This window comes from Fukomys damarensis, unplaced genomic scaffold (genome assembly GCF_012274545.1).
Source record: "Fukomys damarensis isolate Sample0158 unplaced genomic scaffold, DMR_v1.0_HiC HiC_scaffold_11, whole genome shotgun sequence".
Taxonomy (NCBI): domain Eukaryota; kingdom Metazoa; phylum Chordata; class Mammalia; order Rodentia; family Bathyergidae; genus Fukomys; species Fukomys damarensis.
This window is the reverse complement of record NW_022900923.1, coordinates 18160807-18173959: the sequence shown is the minus strand read 5'-3', so window position 1 is coordinate 18173959 and position 13153 is coordinate 18160807. Positions and strand designations below refer to the sequence as shown.

The 13153-nt window shown below is 42.7% G+C and overlaps 1 protein-coding gene across 1 annotated transcript in view; it reads right to left on the bottom strand.

Moving 5' to 3' along the window:
* Nucleotides 1-13153, bottom strand: part of Tnn (tenascin N) — a 65185-nt gene that overhangs the window by 33419 nt on the left and 18613 nt on the right. The window contains exons 8-12 of the mRNA XM_010630296.3: nt 9391-9654; nt 7009-7272; nt 6157-6420; nt 2684-2947; nt 881-1144 (exon numbers count right to left, since the gene is read on the bottom strand). Of these exons, the coding sequence (XP_010628598.1) occupies nt 881-1144; nt 2684-2947; nt 6157-6420; nt 7009-7272; nt 9391-9654 (1320 nt within the window). The remainder of the gene's footprint in view (nt 1-880; nt 1145-2683; nt 2948-6156; nt 6421-7008; nt 7273-9390; nt 9655-13153) is intronic.

Below are 13153 nucleotides of genomic sequence, written 5' to 3'. Positions count from 1 at the left end.
TGTATGTATATACACACACACATATATATAAATTGAATTTTGGGAAACTTTAACGGTGCTGCCAACTTTGGAAAAAGTCATCCCAATTTACTGTGTTGAGTTGGCATTGTACAGAAATGGACAACCATATTGCCAGAATGGAGATAAAAAGTCATCCCAATTTACTGTGTTGAGTTGGCATTGTACAGAAATGGACAACCATATTGGTCCAGAATGGAGAAATCTGTAGTAACACACAGAATTTGTTACTTAGGACTAGAAGGAGCAGGGGTGAGGAATGATTGGTAATCAAACTGAACAACTCTGTAATTACACTAAAACTAATGACCTGCAAACTTTAAAAGAAGGGGTTTTACTGTGTACAGATACATCTTAATAAAGCTTTTTCCTAACAAAGGAGGAAAGAAAAATGAAAACCTTTAAAACTGTGATCTGTTACTGTATATCATGGCAACCACAGGATCCTCAGAGTAAACATACAGTACTCAAAAGAGGATTATTCATAAAGACAGCAAAAACCCCTTCCTGCTCCAAAAAGATCCCAGCAAAAGACCTCTCCCTAAAGTATACAGTTCACAGATCCCAACATGGATACTTTTCTATTTAGAGGGAAATATTGAGACTGACCACAAGGAAAAGAAATTGGAGAAACACTGGATGGGGATTACCAATCACCATTAATCAGAGGAGACTAAATAGTGAGTCTGATACAAGGTCCTTATCACATAGTAAAGGTATCAAAGGTTAGTGTGAGTAGTACGACAGCCTGGGCTTCTACTAATCACTCATTTCTTCCAATCTCAGAAAAGGAATACCAAATTCAGTCTTCCACAGACTTAGCAAGACAGGTGTTACATTCCCACAGAACAACGTCCATTACCTGTGGGGGCCTTGGAGTTGGCCTTCCTGCTCTCCCGGGTGCCCTTCTGGGCCCACACATCCACCTCGTACTCCACACCTGGCCTCAGGCCTGTCAGGATGGTGCTGCTCTGGTCCTTCCCCACCAGAAATTCCCTGGTCTCTCCGTCGGCAGAGGTGTAGCGCACCACATACCTGTCAATGTCGGCCTCTACTGGGTCCCAGGAGACAGTGGCAGTGTTCTCTGTCACCTGGTCAGTCACCAGGTTTTTGGGGCTGTCAATGTCTACAAGAAAAAGTACTGATCAATAAACACTATTAACAGGCTCCAAGAGTGAGGCTATTTTGCTGTTACTGAGACAGTTTCCTGCACTTAAAGTTTTTGCCTCTTACACGTTGGTTTTCAGTTGCTTCAAGGACACAGACTTTGTCTTTAAAGCAGAAGCTTAAATCCTCCAGGAGGCAGGCCAGGATCACATTCTGGCTGAGCATCACATCCACAGCTAGACTGAGCTCTAAGCCCAAGATAACTGGCCCTCAGCCAACAGACCAAAGATCTTACCCCAACTCTGCCTCCAGCCTTAGACAACTTGGCTGGTTCTGACAGAACCTGTCTTCCCATCTGTGTACATGGCCTTAGACTGAATAGAATTAGATACACCATAATATTTCATGGATCTAACTCCATTAATCATCAGCTAACTACGTAATTTTGGGAAACCATGCACTTCACCATATTTGAGGATTCTCAACTGCAAAACAGTAATACTCATTCCTGTTCCACCAATTCAACAAAGTCTTCTGAAACACTTCACATGTCCAATAACTCTTGAATGGATGTAAATATCCATACAATGAAATATTAATTCACAATAAAATTAAATACAGATACGTGCTAAAACATGGATGAACCAAGAAAATACTACGCTTCATGAAAGAAACCAGTCACAAAAGGCCACATCTTGTATGAATCCATACATTCGAAATGTTCTGAATGGAGAAATTTATAGAAACAGAGGGCAGTTGTTACTGGCTGGAAGGCGTGCAGGTGAGGAATGACTAGTAATGGATATGAGATTCCTCTGGATGATGAAAATGCTCTGAAATCTACAATGGTAATAGCTGTAGAACTGGGATAATATACACTGAATTTTACATTTAAAGAGGGTGATTTTTAAGTGTATAAAAACATCTCAAGGTTGTTTTCAATGACAAAGGAATAGATGGGCCAGGGATTTAGCTCAGTGGCCCCATGCCTGCCTAGCAAGGTCCTGAGTTCAATCCCTGGACTGCAAAACAAAACAAAACAAAAAAACAACTGAGGAATAGAAATGAAAAAGCTTTAAAATTGTAAGCTGTTACTGAATATCACTGCAACCATAGGATCCTCAGAGAGAGAAATCTACAGAACTGAGAAAAGGACTCGCTCCTTCAGAGAGCAATCACTCTTTCTTTTTCCAAAGAGATCACAGCATAAGACATTTCCCAAACCAGGTAGGTCACAGATCCTTATGTATGTGGTTTCTTTACATATGTTCCCTTTCAAAAAGAAATATTTTGAGGTTGACCACAAAGGAAATATACAATTGGAGGAACAGGGAATAATAGATCACTGATAATTTGTATAAGATAATTATAAGATAACTTTTAGAATCCACAATTTGGGATGATGTGTTAAAGGGTATTGAGGGATGTGGTGTGATTATCATGACCAAGGTCTACAACCCATTGATTTCTACCAATGTCACAGAAGAAATACCAAACTTGAGCTCCTATAGCCTTAGCATAAAAGGTGTCACATTCCCAAAAAAACAATGTCCATTACCTGTGGGAGCCTTGGTGTTGGCCTTCCTGCTCTCCCGGGTCCCCTTCTGGGCCCACACATCCACCTTATACTCCACACCTGGCCTCAGGCCTGTCAGGACGGCCCTCCTCTGCTCTTTCCTCACAGGAATCTCCCTCGTCTGTCCATCGGCAGAGGTGTAGCGCACCACATACCTATCAATGTCGGCCTCTACTGGGTCCCAAGAGACAGTGGCAGTGTTTTCTGTCACCTGGTCAGTCACCAGGTTTTTGGGGCTGTCAATGTCTAAAAGGAAAAGTGCTGATGAGTATAAACTATCAACAGGCACCAAAGAGTAAGACCATTTTGCTTGAGCTGAGACATTTTCTTGCACTTGGATTCATCTTGTCTCATATCTTGATTTTTAGTTGTTTCATGGATATAGACCTTATCTCCCCAGCTAGGTTCTTGGATCTCAAGGAAGCAGCACAGGGCAGTGGAGTATGACATCTATGGTTAGGGCAGCTGGGTTCTAGATCTAGGCCAAGAGGCAGGTCCTGGGGACAGAAAGCACCTCAAGCTACAGCCACCAGACCAAGGGTCTTATCCCAACTCTGCCACCAGCCAGATACAGCCCTGGACAATAAGACTGCCTCTATCTGTGTCTCAGCTTCTTCCTTTCTAAAATCTGCAGTTAAATGGACTTTTAGGTTGATTCTACACTAATATTCCAAGCATGTATCTATTTTCATAAATTACTGATTTATTTTTATGATCTAGGGCAAACTGCTTCGGTTTACTTCTATATTTGTAAAGTGGAGTGCTTAATAGTTATTATATTTAGCTCTTAGTTATCTCTGGAAATCAAGATTTTAAAATGTCACATGGAAAAGGGGCTTTGAAAATGTTAAAGTATTACAGCATTCACAGTTCTGAAGCCATAGAATATTCACTTCATAATTCAAACTGTAAACAAGGGTAAACTAGCCTCTTTGCATCAATTTCTTCCAAGGGGAAAAAATAAAGGGTGTAGGATGAGATATTGTTCCTTCATATCTTTGAGAATTGTTGTACTCTATGAGCTAATAGTATATCTCTTGTGACTGTTCTTAGCACTGACTAGTGACTATGAACTGTTATTATTAGTGATTATACCTGACAGTGGGGCAGCTGTGCCCTTCCTTTGACATTCCTTTATTGTTTAATTCCTCAGAATCTTTTTTTAATCCTGAGAGATTAAGCAATAGACTTGCTTTAAAAAAATGAAACTGTAACCAAAATTTTAAAATAAAGTTTTGTTTGTTTTTTGGTCCCAGGGATCAAACTTGGGTCCTTGTACTTGCAAGGCAGGCAATGGAACCACTAAACTAAATCCCCAGCCCAATAAAGTTTCGTGGTTTTTTTTTTTGGTACCGGGGATTGAACTCAGGTCTTTGCACTTGCAAGGCAGGTCACTGAACCGCTGAGCTAAATCTCTGGCCCTCGTGTTTTTTTAAAAAACACAAGCAAAATACTTTCTATTAGGACAATAGGAAAGATGACTTAAAGGCATCTCAGTAACTAGCCAGAGCTCATCCTTAAACGCTCAAGGGTGTAAGAGGGCAAGCTCCTTTGAAAGTCCTTGTTCAGAGAAGAAAGCCCCAGGATGCTCTGCTCACTCTGGGCTGCCTAAAGAAGTGTATCCCTACACTCAGCTATCTAAGCCCTCAGGCTGCAGCAGCCATGGTCAAATGGGGCTAGATTACTTCTTAAACTGCCAGCAGACTTTGGCATCATGCATGTGCTTTTGGTTTTCCAGGCATGCTGAATGCAAGGGTTGTGGGATCATGGAAGTTTCCACCCAGATTTCAAAGGAAGGGTTGAGAGGCCAGCCAGTGCATCTCCAGAAAGGTAACATGCGAAGCTATGACAGTGCCACTGAAGGTGCAATGGGAACTGCAAGATGGTGGAAACGTCAGGAACATGAATCATCTGCTGAGGAAAGTTGAATGCAGTGAGCAGAGCCAGGCCAAGGGAGAGGCCATGTGGGCTGCAATCAGCAAGGCCTTAGGACAGGGCTGCCCTAGCCCTTTGGATCACACCTTACCCCAGTTTGCTCCAGGTGCTGACCATGAAGCAGCAGGACTTACTGTCTGCCTTGCTTGGTTTATTTCTTGCTTTGGTTTGATTCTATTTTATTTCCCCTATTCCTCATCTTTGGAATGGGAAAGTTTACCTTGTGCCACTGTATGCTGGAAGAGTTTAACTTTCTTTTTTATCTCATACTGGTAATCACAGCTAAGAGTTTGCCTTAAGTCTCAGAAAAGACTCAGACTTTTCAGCAATGCTGAAACTATGAAGACTTTGGTAACTTTTAGAGATGGAATAAATGCATTTTATATAATGAGATGGAACGAGCTTTTGGGGGGCCAGGGTGGAATGCTATGACTTACATATAAAGTGATCCCCAAAAGTATCATGTTTAGAAGCGAGGCCTGGTCAGAATGGACAGATCCCTGGGGGACGACCTGGAAAAGTGTAATCTTGGCTCTGGCCCTTCCTAACTCTCTGCACCCTGGCTGCCATGCAGGAACAGCTTTCCTCCTCCATCCACCATGCAGCTTTACTTCAGAACCAGCCAACTATGGACTTAAATCTCTGAAACTGAAAGCCAAAATAAACCTTTCTTCCTTTCAGTTACAAGTGTCAGGTAGTTTGTCCCAGCAATGGGAAAGTCGACTAGTACGATTCCTCAACACCCTCCTTCCAAACCTTGGCTTCTCCTCCTCTTCCACATGCTCACATCTATTCTTCCTGACCTTTGATCTCTCCTCAGCTTACATCTCCCAGCTGTGCCAAACACAAATGGGTCAGAAACTGTATTTCACAAACTGGAAGCACAGTGCTCAAAGTAGAAGCAGGAAAACATAAGACAAGCTGAGCCGTCCCTCCTCTCACAGCAGGCATTCAGCAGGCAAATGGCCAACTGTAGATGAAGGATGGACTATTACATGGAAACAGACATTATAAAAAGAAGTAGACACTTGTGGGGGGCTATATTTGCTTGCTTTTAGCTAACAAATAACACTGAAGTGATTTTTGCCTAAAAGCATTAATTCAAAAGGTAAAAAGAAGGCAAACTTCATGGAAAGGGTTTAAACAGGTGAAAAATTTTACCCTCAAGTCTGGCTTTCTCAGCATGACAACTGCTTATGCTTTCTTCATATTTATTCTAAAAATTTATTATTCTAAACAATTCATTCTTTATTTCTAAGAATTTATTGTTTTAATAGCAAAGAGGCAAAGAAGAACAAGAGACCAAGAGCAAAACCATCAATCTTTAAAGGTCAAGGTTTGGAGACCACACTATGAGACATACTCTAAGAGAAGTCATAAAGGAAGTGAGAGGTACATAATTTATTATGGAGAGATACCAATCCCTAATCCATGAAATCTCCCTGCCTGACAAGAAGGAAAACCAACCCAGCCAGACCACGAGTTTAACAATGACGCATTGATAACACAGGCTCCATTACCTGTAGGGGCCTTGGTGTCAGCCTTCCTGCTCTCCTGGGTTCCCTTCTGGGCCCACACGTGAAATTCATACTCCATCCCTGGCTTCAGGCCTCTCAGGACAGTGCTCCTCTGTTCCTTCCCTACTGGAATCTCCTTGGTCTCTCCATCAGCAGAAGTATAGCTCACCACATACCTATCAATGGGGGCCTGCACAGGGTCCCAGGAGACAGTGACCATATTTTCTGTCACCTTGTCAGTGACCAGATTTTTAGGACTGTCAATGTCTGAAAGAAATATGTTGGAAAAAGTCTTAGCTCGGAAGTTATGAAAGGCACACCCACCAACCCATCATCCTGATTTTCATCTTCTAGATTTCTCAGAACAAAGCAAAGGGCTTCCCACCCTGGGTCTCTTATAGGAGTCAAAGGAAAAAGTAGCCCCTGGTTCTCAATTTCAAAAGAGGAATCATTACAAACTTGGTACTCTTTCTTGGCTTTCAGCTCCCTAAAATGTGGAAGGGACAATGTCTTCTTAGTAGCATATGGTTTATCAAGACTGCCCATTAAATATCTGACATGACATCAGGTTACCTAATTTATCATTTTATCAAGGGCTACTTCACTGGTGAGTACTTCAAAAGTACTATCACAAACACTGCAATGACCAGAACCCAGAATGACCAGAAATGTCTTGGCTGGATATGCTAAAAACATTACACAGAGAACATATCTCAAGCTCACTGCCCGCCAGCCTTGCATCTTAAAAGATTCTAATTGCAGAATCTCTTATCTCAGGCTAAACCTTCTGTACCATGTATATTTCAATCCACAGGTTCAAATTGCAATTCCAACTGACCAGCTCTCTCTAGTTACCTGTGGGTGCCTTAGTGTTGGCCTTCTTGCTCTCCCGGTCCCCCTTCTGGGCCCACACGTAGACTTTGTACTCCACACCGGGGCTCAGGCCGATCAGGTCAGTGCTGGTCCTCTCCTTGGGCACTGGAATCTCCCTGGTCTCTCCATCGGCAGACGTATAGCTTACCACATACCTGTCAATTTCAGCCTCCACTGGGTCCCAGGAGACAGTGAGTGTATTTTCTGTTACCCGATCGGTTACCAGGTTTTCTGGGCTATCAATTTCTTTAAGGAAGATACAAAAAAAGAGGGTAGCTTTTACCAACCTTGAGTTCCTAAAAAGCCAGCACAGATACAGCTAACCTCAATAAATTTCAGTCTGCTATATGCCAATGATTGAGATGAATTATGGGTTTAATTAAGCAAAGGTCAGAAATTCCAAGAATGGGCTATTAGCATTTAATAAGAATTAGTTTTTAGACTAAGCCAACATATAGAAACTCTTTAAACCTTTCCTAGTTTACAAATTGCTTTTGGATTAAAAACAATTGATCTTCACGTAAAAATTTCTCCTTTACCCACCATTTACATAACTTACTTTCATTCACTTCCTAACTCCTTGGACCCGAAAACAATTATATTTCAATAAATCTAGATTTGCTCTAATATGAGGTGTGATTTTTTTTAAAAAAGTGAAAACACTGTTCAGTGCCATCCAACCAGAAGATACGGATCTTCAATATGAGAAGCAGCACTTCAAATGCTAGTGCATGACAACTTGTTTCCTTTAAAATATAACTCCACAAACTTCGTATTTTTTCACTAGTCTTCTTGACCCAGAGGATTGAGAACAATATAACAACACTGGTGAGAACTATGTTTCTTATCTTTGTTCCCCCAGAGGCCAGCTCCACTCCCAAACCCCTCCTGCAGCAGCAGTACCACATCCCTAATGGTGGGAAGGTTCTCTAATACAACCACTGTCTTCGAAATTCTGATCCATATGCTCTTTTCTTTTCACAATGCTAAAAAACAAACAAAAAACAGAAAAAAAAAAAAACCCTAATAAACAGAGAATTGTACACAATGTTTGCCAGAAGGTGGCACTCTGTAGTCCCCTGGGCAAATGTGAATCACTGCAGGTCGCGGATCATTCGTTCATTGACTGAGACAAGGCCTCACTTAGTGTAAATTACCCAATACTTTGGACCTCTATAAATAAAGTTTTATTGGAATCTACTCCTCATGTACATGCTATTTACTGTCTGTGGCTATTTTCATGCTTCCCTGGCAGAGCTGAGTAGCTGCAACCCAAGCTTTTTGATCCCCAGAGCTAAAAATGTTTACTCTCTAATCCTTTACAGAAAAAAAATTTTTGAACAAATTTAGGTCTCATTATTCTCACTGTTAAATTCTCTTCTTGCCTGGAGAAGAGACCAACTCCCTGAAGCCCACTGCAACTCAGGAGGCTGCGCACAAAATACTCCAAGGGCCAAATGCTGACTGCCATTCTAAGAAATAATCATTGCTATCACACTTGCTGTGTGTCCGGGACTTTATACGAATCAACTCATGTAACTCTCCCCAAAGCCCTCTGATATAGAGACACTTGTGCCTTTACACAAGAAACCGAAGAATGGAAGTGAAGTAAGCTGCCCAAAGCTACTCAGCTAGCAAATGGCAGAACTGGGATTCAAATGTGGGCAGCCAGGCTTCTAAAACCATATTCTTTACTATGTACCTGCTTCTCGGTATATTAGGTGTCTAGATAATAAATGAATCCTTCCCTCTGCTTTCCTATGAAGTGTTCTGGAACCTCAAGTGGGCGCCAAGAACAGGATACTCTGAATTCAGGGAAGCACCATGGGAAGTTTAAGCAGAAAGAATGGCTGGGCTGTGATACCTGCAGACACAGGCTGAGCAGAATGAATGGAGGGAATATGTTTCTGCAAATGTAAAGGAAAATTCAATACATTTGGTGACCACTGACTAAGAAGATGCAAACTATTCCCACGGTCTGAAAAAGAGCTCCAGATTATATGCAAAGTGCCTCTAGGCCACTGCAAACTTAGATACATATTCAAATTCACTGCCAGTCTGCTGCTTTGAGTTTTCACATTCTAAAAATGAAAATGAGAAAGTGTTGCTCTACTCTGAAAGAGCCGCATATGGAATTCCAGCCCAAACAAGTATGACCTGTTTCAAACAAAAAGTCTAGTCTCTTCAGTTTTAGATGAGAAAAACAAGGGAAAAAATCATAATTATGAAACTGAAGTTTGCCTTTGCAAATTTCCCCCATTCCTACAAGCAAAAGAGCTGATGTTAAGCACAATGCCTTCAAATTCAAAAATCGATCTTCTCCTTTCCCCGAAGAAACCTCTCATGCTTCCATTCTTCCATTACCTGTGAGGGCCTTGGTGTCCGCTTTCTTGCTTCCCTGGGTGCCCCGCTCAGCCCACACGTAGACTTTATATGCTTCTCCTGGCTTCAGGCCAGTCAGGGTGGTGGTGCTCTGGTCCTTGGGTACCACTGTCTCTTTCGTCTCTCCATCAGGGGAGATGTAGCGCACCACGTATTTGTCTATGTCAGCCTTCACTGGGTCCCAGGACACTACTGCTGTGTCTTCTGTCACCTGATTAGTGACTACATTGGTTGGACCATCGATTTCTTCATAAAAACATACAAGAAAAAAATTAGGCAAACCATTTGGCCATCTTGGTCACAGCTGCTTCAGGATCTAGTTTACCTGGGCAGCCCCTTTCAGTCATCTGCACAAAGCAAGGGGGTCTATCATCCATTGACAGGTGGACATTTGGCCTTGGAGAAAGGACTCCCTGATGAAACTGCTGATAGATACGCCACACAGAACGAAGCCGAGGCATTCCACCCAATCATCCCTGCATTCAGATCATGCACCCTCTTGACAAAATACACAACTTCTCACTCTCAAACACCTAAACATTTTCCTTCCTCCCCAGGCTGCTCTTGGTCTCTTGCTCAAAGGCTCTCCAGAGAGAAGGCACAACTTCACGTGGTCCCCTACTGTAACATCAGCTTTAGTGCACATTTCTCACCCATACCCTGCTCAAGCACAGTGTTTTACTTGTATGTGAAGATGAACTATGTTCCATCACCAAAGGCAGTGAATATTTCATTAGTAAATCAACTGCCATATATTGACAATATATTAAGTGTCTTGGAGCTTTTTATATTTTATGAAATTCCATACAAAATACAAATCAGATTTCCTATATACTGGTTTAGAAAAATCAATAAAGGATACCATTTTTAGACCAGAAATTACATGCCAGACTGAGAAACATTAGATAATCTGCTTAAGATCACTCAGCTAGTAATTAGGAGTCACTGTCTTGCTCCACAGTCACTGAATGCCTACTTAGCACTGGGGATTTAATAGTGTCATGGGTTGAACTGTGTCCCCCCCCAAAAAAAAAAAAAAAAAAACATGTTCAGTGCTATTTCCCCATAGCTCCAAATCTGACCTTATTTAGAAATAGTCTTTACAGAGATAATGAAGTTAAAATGGACCAATCCAACATGAATGCCATCCTTGTAAAAGGAAGATATTTGGACACAGAGACAAACATGCACAGCAGGACAAAGATATAAAGACACAAAAGGAGAGGATGGCCTTGTGGTTTGATGTACCTATGCTGAATCAAGAAACACCCTCCAGCTATTGGAGGACACCCTGGAGGCACCTTGATAACAGAAATTTAATCTCCACAGCTGTGAACAAAAATGTCTATGGTCTAAAGATACCCAGGTTTTGGTACATTGTTAGCACACTCTTTGGGAACTAATATAACCAATAACCAAAGACTCTCCTGGAGTTTACATTCTCTTGGGAGGAGATAAGCACTAAACAAGCAGTGTAATATTACGAGGACAGATATGACAAGGTAGAGATGACACAGTGATGAGTAAGGGCTAGCTAGAGGCATAACTCAGTGATGGAGCATGTGCTTGGCACCCTAGATTCAATCCCTAGCACCAAAAAGACAAAGAAAATGACTTTAGGCAAGGAATTCAGGAAAGATCTCTCGCACTGAAGGAGTACCATTTGAACAAAGACCCAAACGAAATGAAGCAGCTGGCCATGAGCCATTTCAGAGAAATTCATTCCAGGCAGAAGGAGCAGCAAGTCCACAGGTCCCGCATCATCTACGCAGAGAACAGCAGGAGGCCAGGGTATCTGCACAGAGCAGGTCAAGCAGCTAGAGGGGAGGCCACGAGCTGAGGGCACAGTGGATGCAGATGGTCTTGAAGGCCATGGTAGTGATTTTGGCTTTTACACAGAATGAGATGAGAAGTCTCTGGGGTTTTGCAAAGAAGAGTGATATAATCTGTCTTATGTAGTAAAAAGATCCCTCTAGCTGGTGGACAGCCTACAGCAGGTCAAGAAGGGAGGTCACCCTGGGAGGTTACTTAATAGTTTATGTGCAAGGTGGCAAGTACACAGACAACTGTGGTAGGAATGAAGGCCACGGGAAAAGTTAGGTTTGGGGATTTTCAAAGGCACTGCTGTCAAAGTCTGCTGATGGATGCGATGTGGGATACAAAATGGTTCATCGGTTTGGGGCCTCAGAGATTTGAAGAATGGAGTGACCATGCATAGTGACGGGGATATCTGAGGGAGGAGAGTTTGCACTAGGGGATAGAGACAGGAAGGGACCAAGAATTTGTTCTGAGACATATTAAGTGGTAAAGCCAAGAGTTAAAGCCATTGCCATCTATTACACATTTCTACTTTGTGCCACTGTATCCAGAGCAGCGCTATCTACTTGTATGGAATCACTACAATAATGTCACAACTAAAGAATTATCTATAATCTGAATTCCAGCAACCACTAAATTAGAATTTGGAGAGTCAACTAAGGAAAGGAAATGATCTTGACCTATTGTTCTGGAAGACAGATGTGGGGCACACCCCACTGACAACCACTAGAATTTGAAGAGGCAACTAAGGAAAGGAAATGATCTTGACCTATTGGTTGGTTCTTGAAGACAGATGTAGGGCACACCCCACTGACACCCACAGGGCCCCCTCCAGGGATGCAGGAGGCTCAAGCAGGCTCAACGAGGATGCCCGGGAGAGAGCATGCACAACTGGAAAGACTCTTTCCCTACACCATTACCCTCTCTGTTCAGGAAATAAGGCTGCATGTGATAGGGAAGGGATGACGAGAGCCCTCCAAAGGCAGTATCTCAGTCTGGGGAAATTAATGATGAACTGGGAGTGGGAAAGCAAGGATGAGAGAAGAAGACTGCAAGCACATCTTAACAGCCTGCTCCTGAAATCCCTGGCCCTTACCCTTTCCAAAATGATCCACATCTCTACAGCCCAGAGTGCCCCCCACCTCCTCTCCCTGCCCCAGATCAGTCCATCAGACCCACGCAGGCAGACCAGGCAAACAGCAGTAAGCCTGGGACCACCTCACTCCCAGCAGTACCAGAGTGCTCGAGAGATGAAGCAAATCCATTAAAGTAACTTTTGGCTTTCAAAATCAGGAAAGAAAAACAGCGTCATACCATGATGCCATCTATAATAGGAGACGTGACGTTCAGCTCAGAGAGGAAGCATGACTTCTCCAAGCTCACAGAGCCAGCTACAGGCAGAGCCAGCCTAGAACCCAGGGCTCTCTAAACCCTTCCACGCTTCTTCCTGTTAATTCCCTACCACAGCAACGTAAACCAGAAGGCAGCTCTGCAGACAGCTGCTCTCGCTGACCTTTCAGGATAGGAATCAAATGCTGAGACACGAGAATGGGGAAAGACCGCAGAGATGTGAACCCCCCACAACACACCAGCTCTATGACACCAGAACCTCACTCTGCAGCAAGAAGGGATATGAGCATCATTAAAGTTCTTCCACAGCCCAAGGCTTCCAGTAGCTGCAGAAGCTGGCCAAATCACAGATGAGTCACAGCTGTACCTTCAACTACAAGATAAACTCTCTCCACCTTGGCCTGACTTCCTCATCCAGCTGCAACTTCCTACCTGCTAACATTAGTAGCTCTGCTACATCTTTCTTTGAGTCATTCAAGATCAGAGCAGAGAAATTTAAGGCAAGATAAGACTTATTTTTTTATACTCAGGATTGAATGCTGCATCTCCAGCTCTTTTTTTTTTTTTTTTTTTTTTT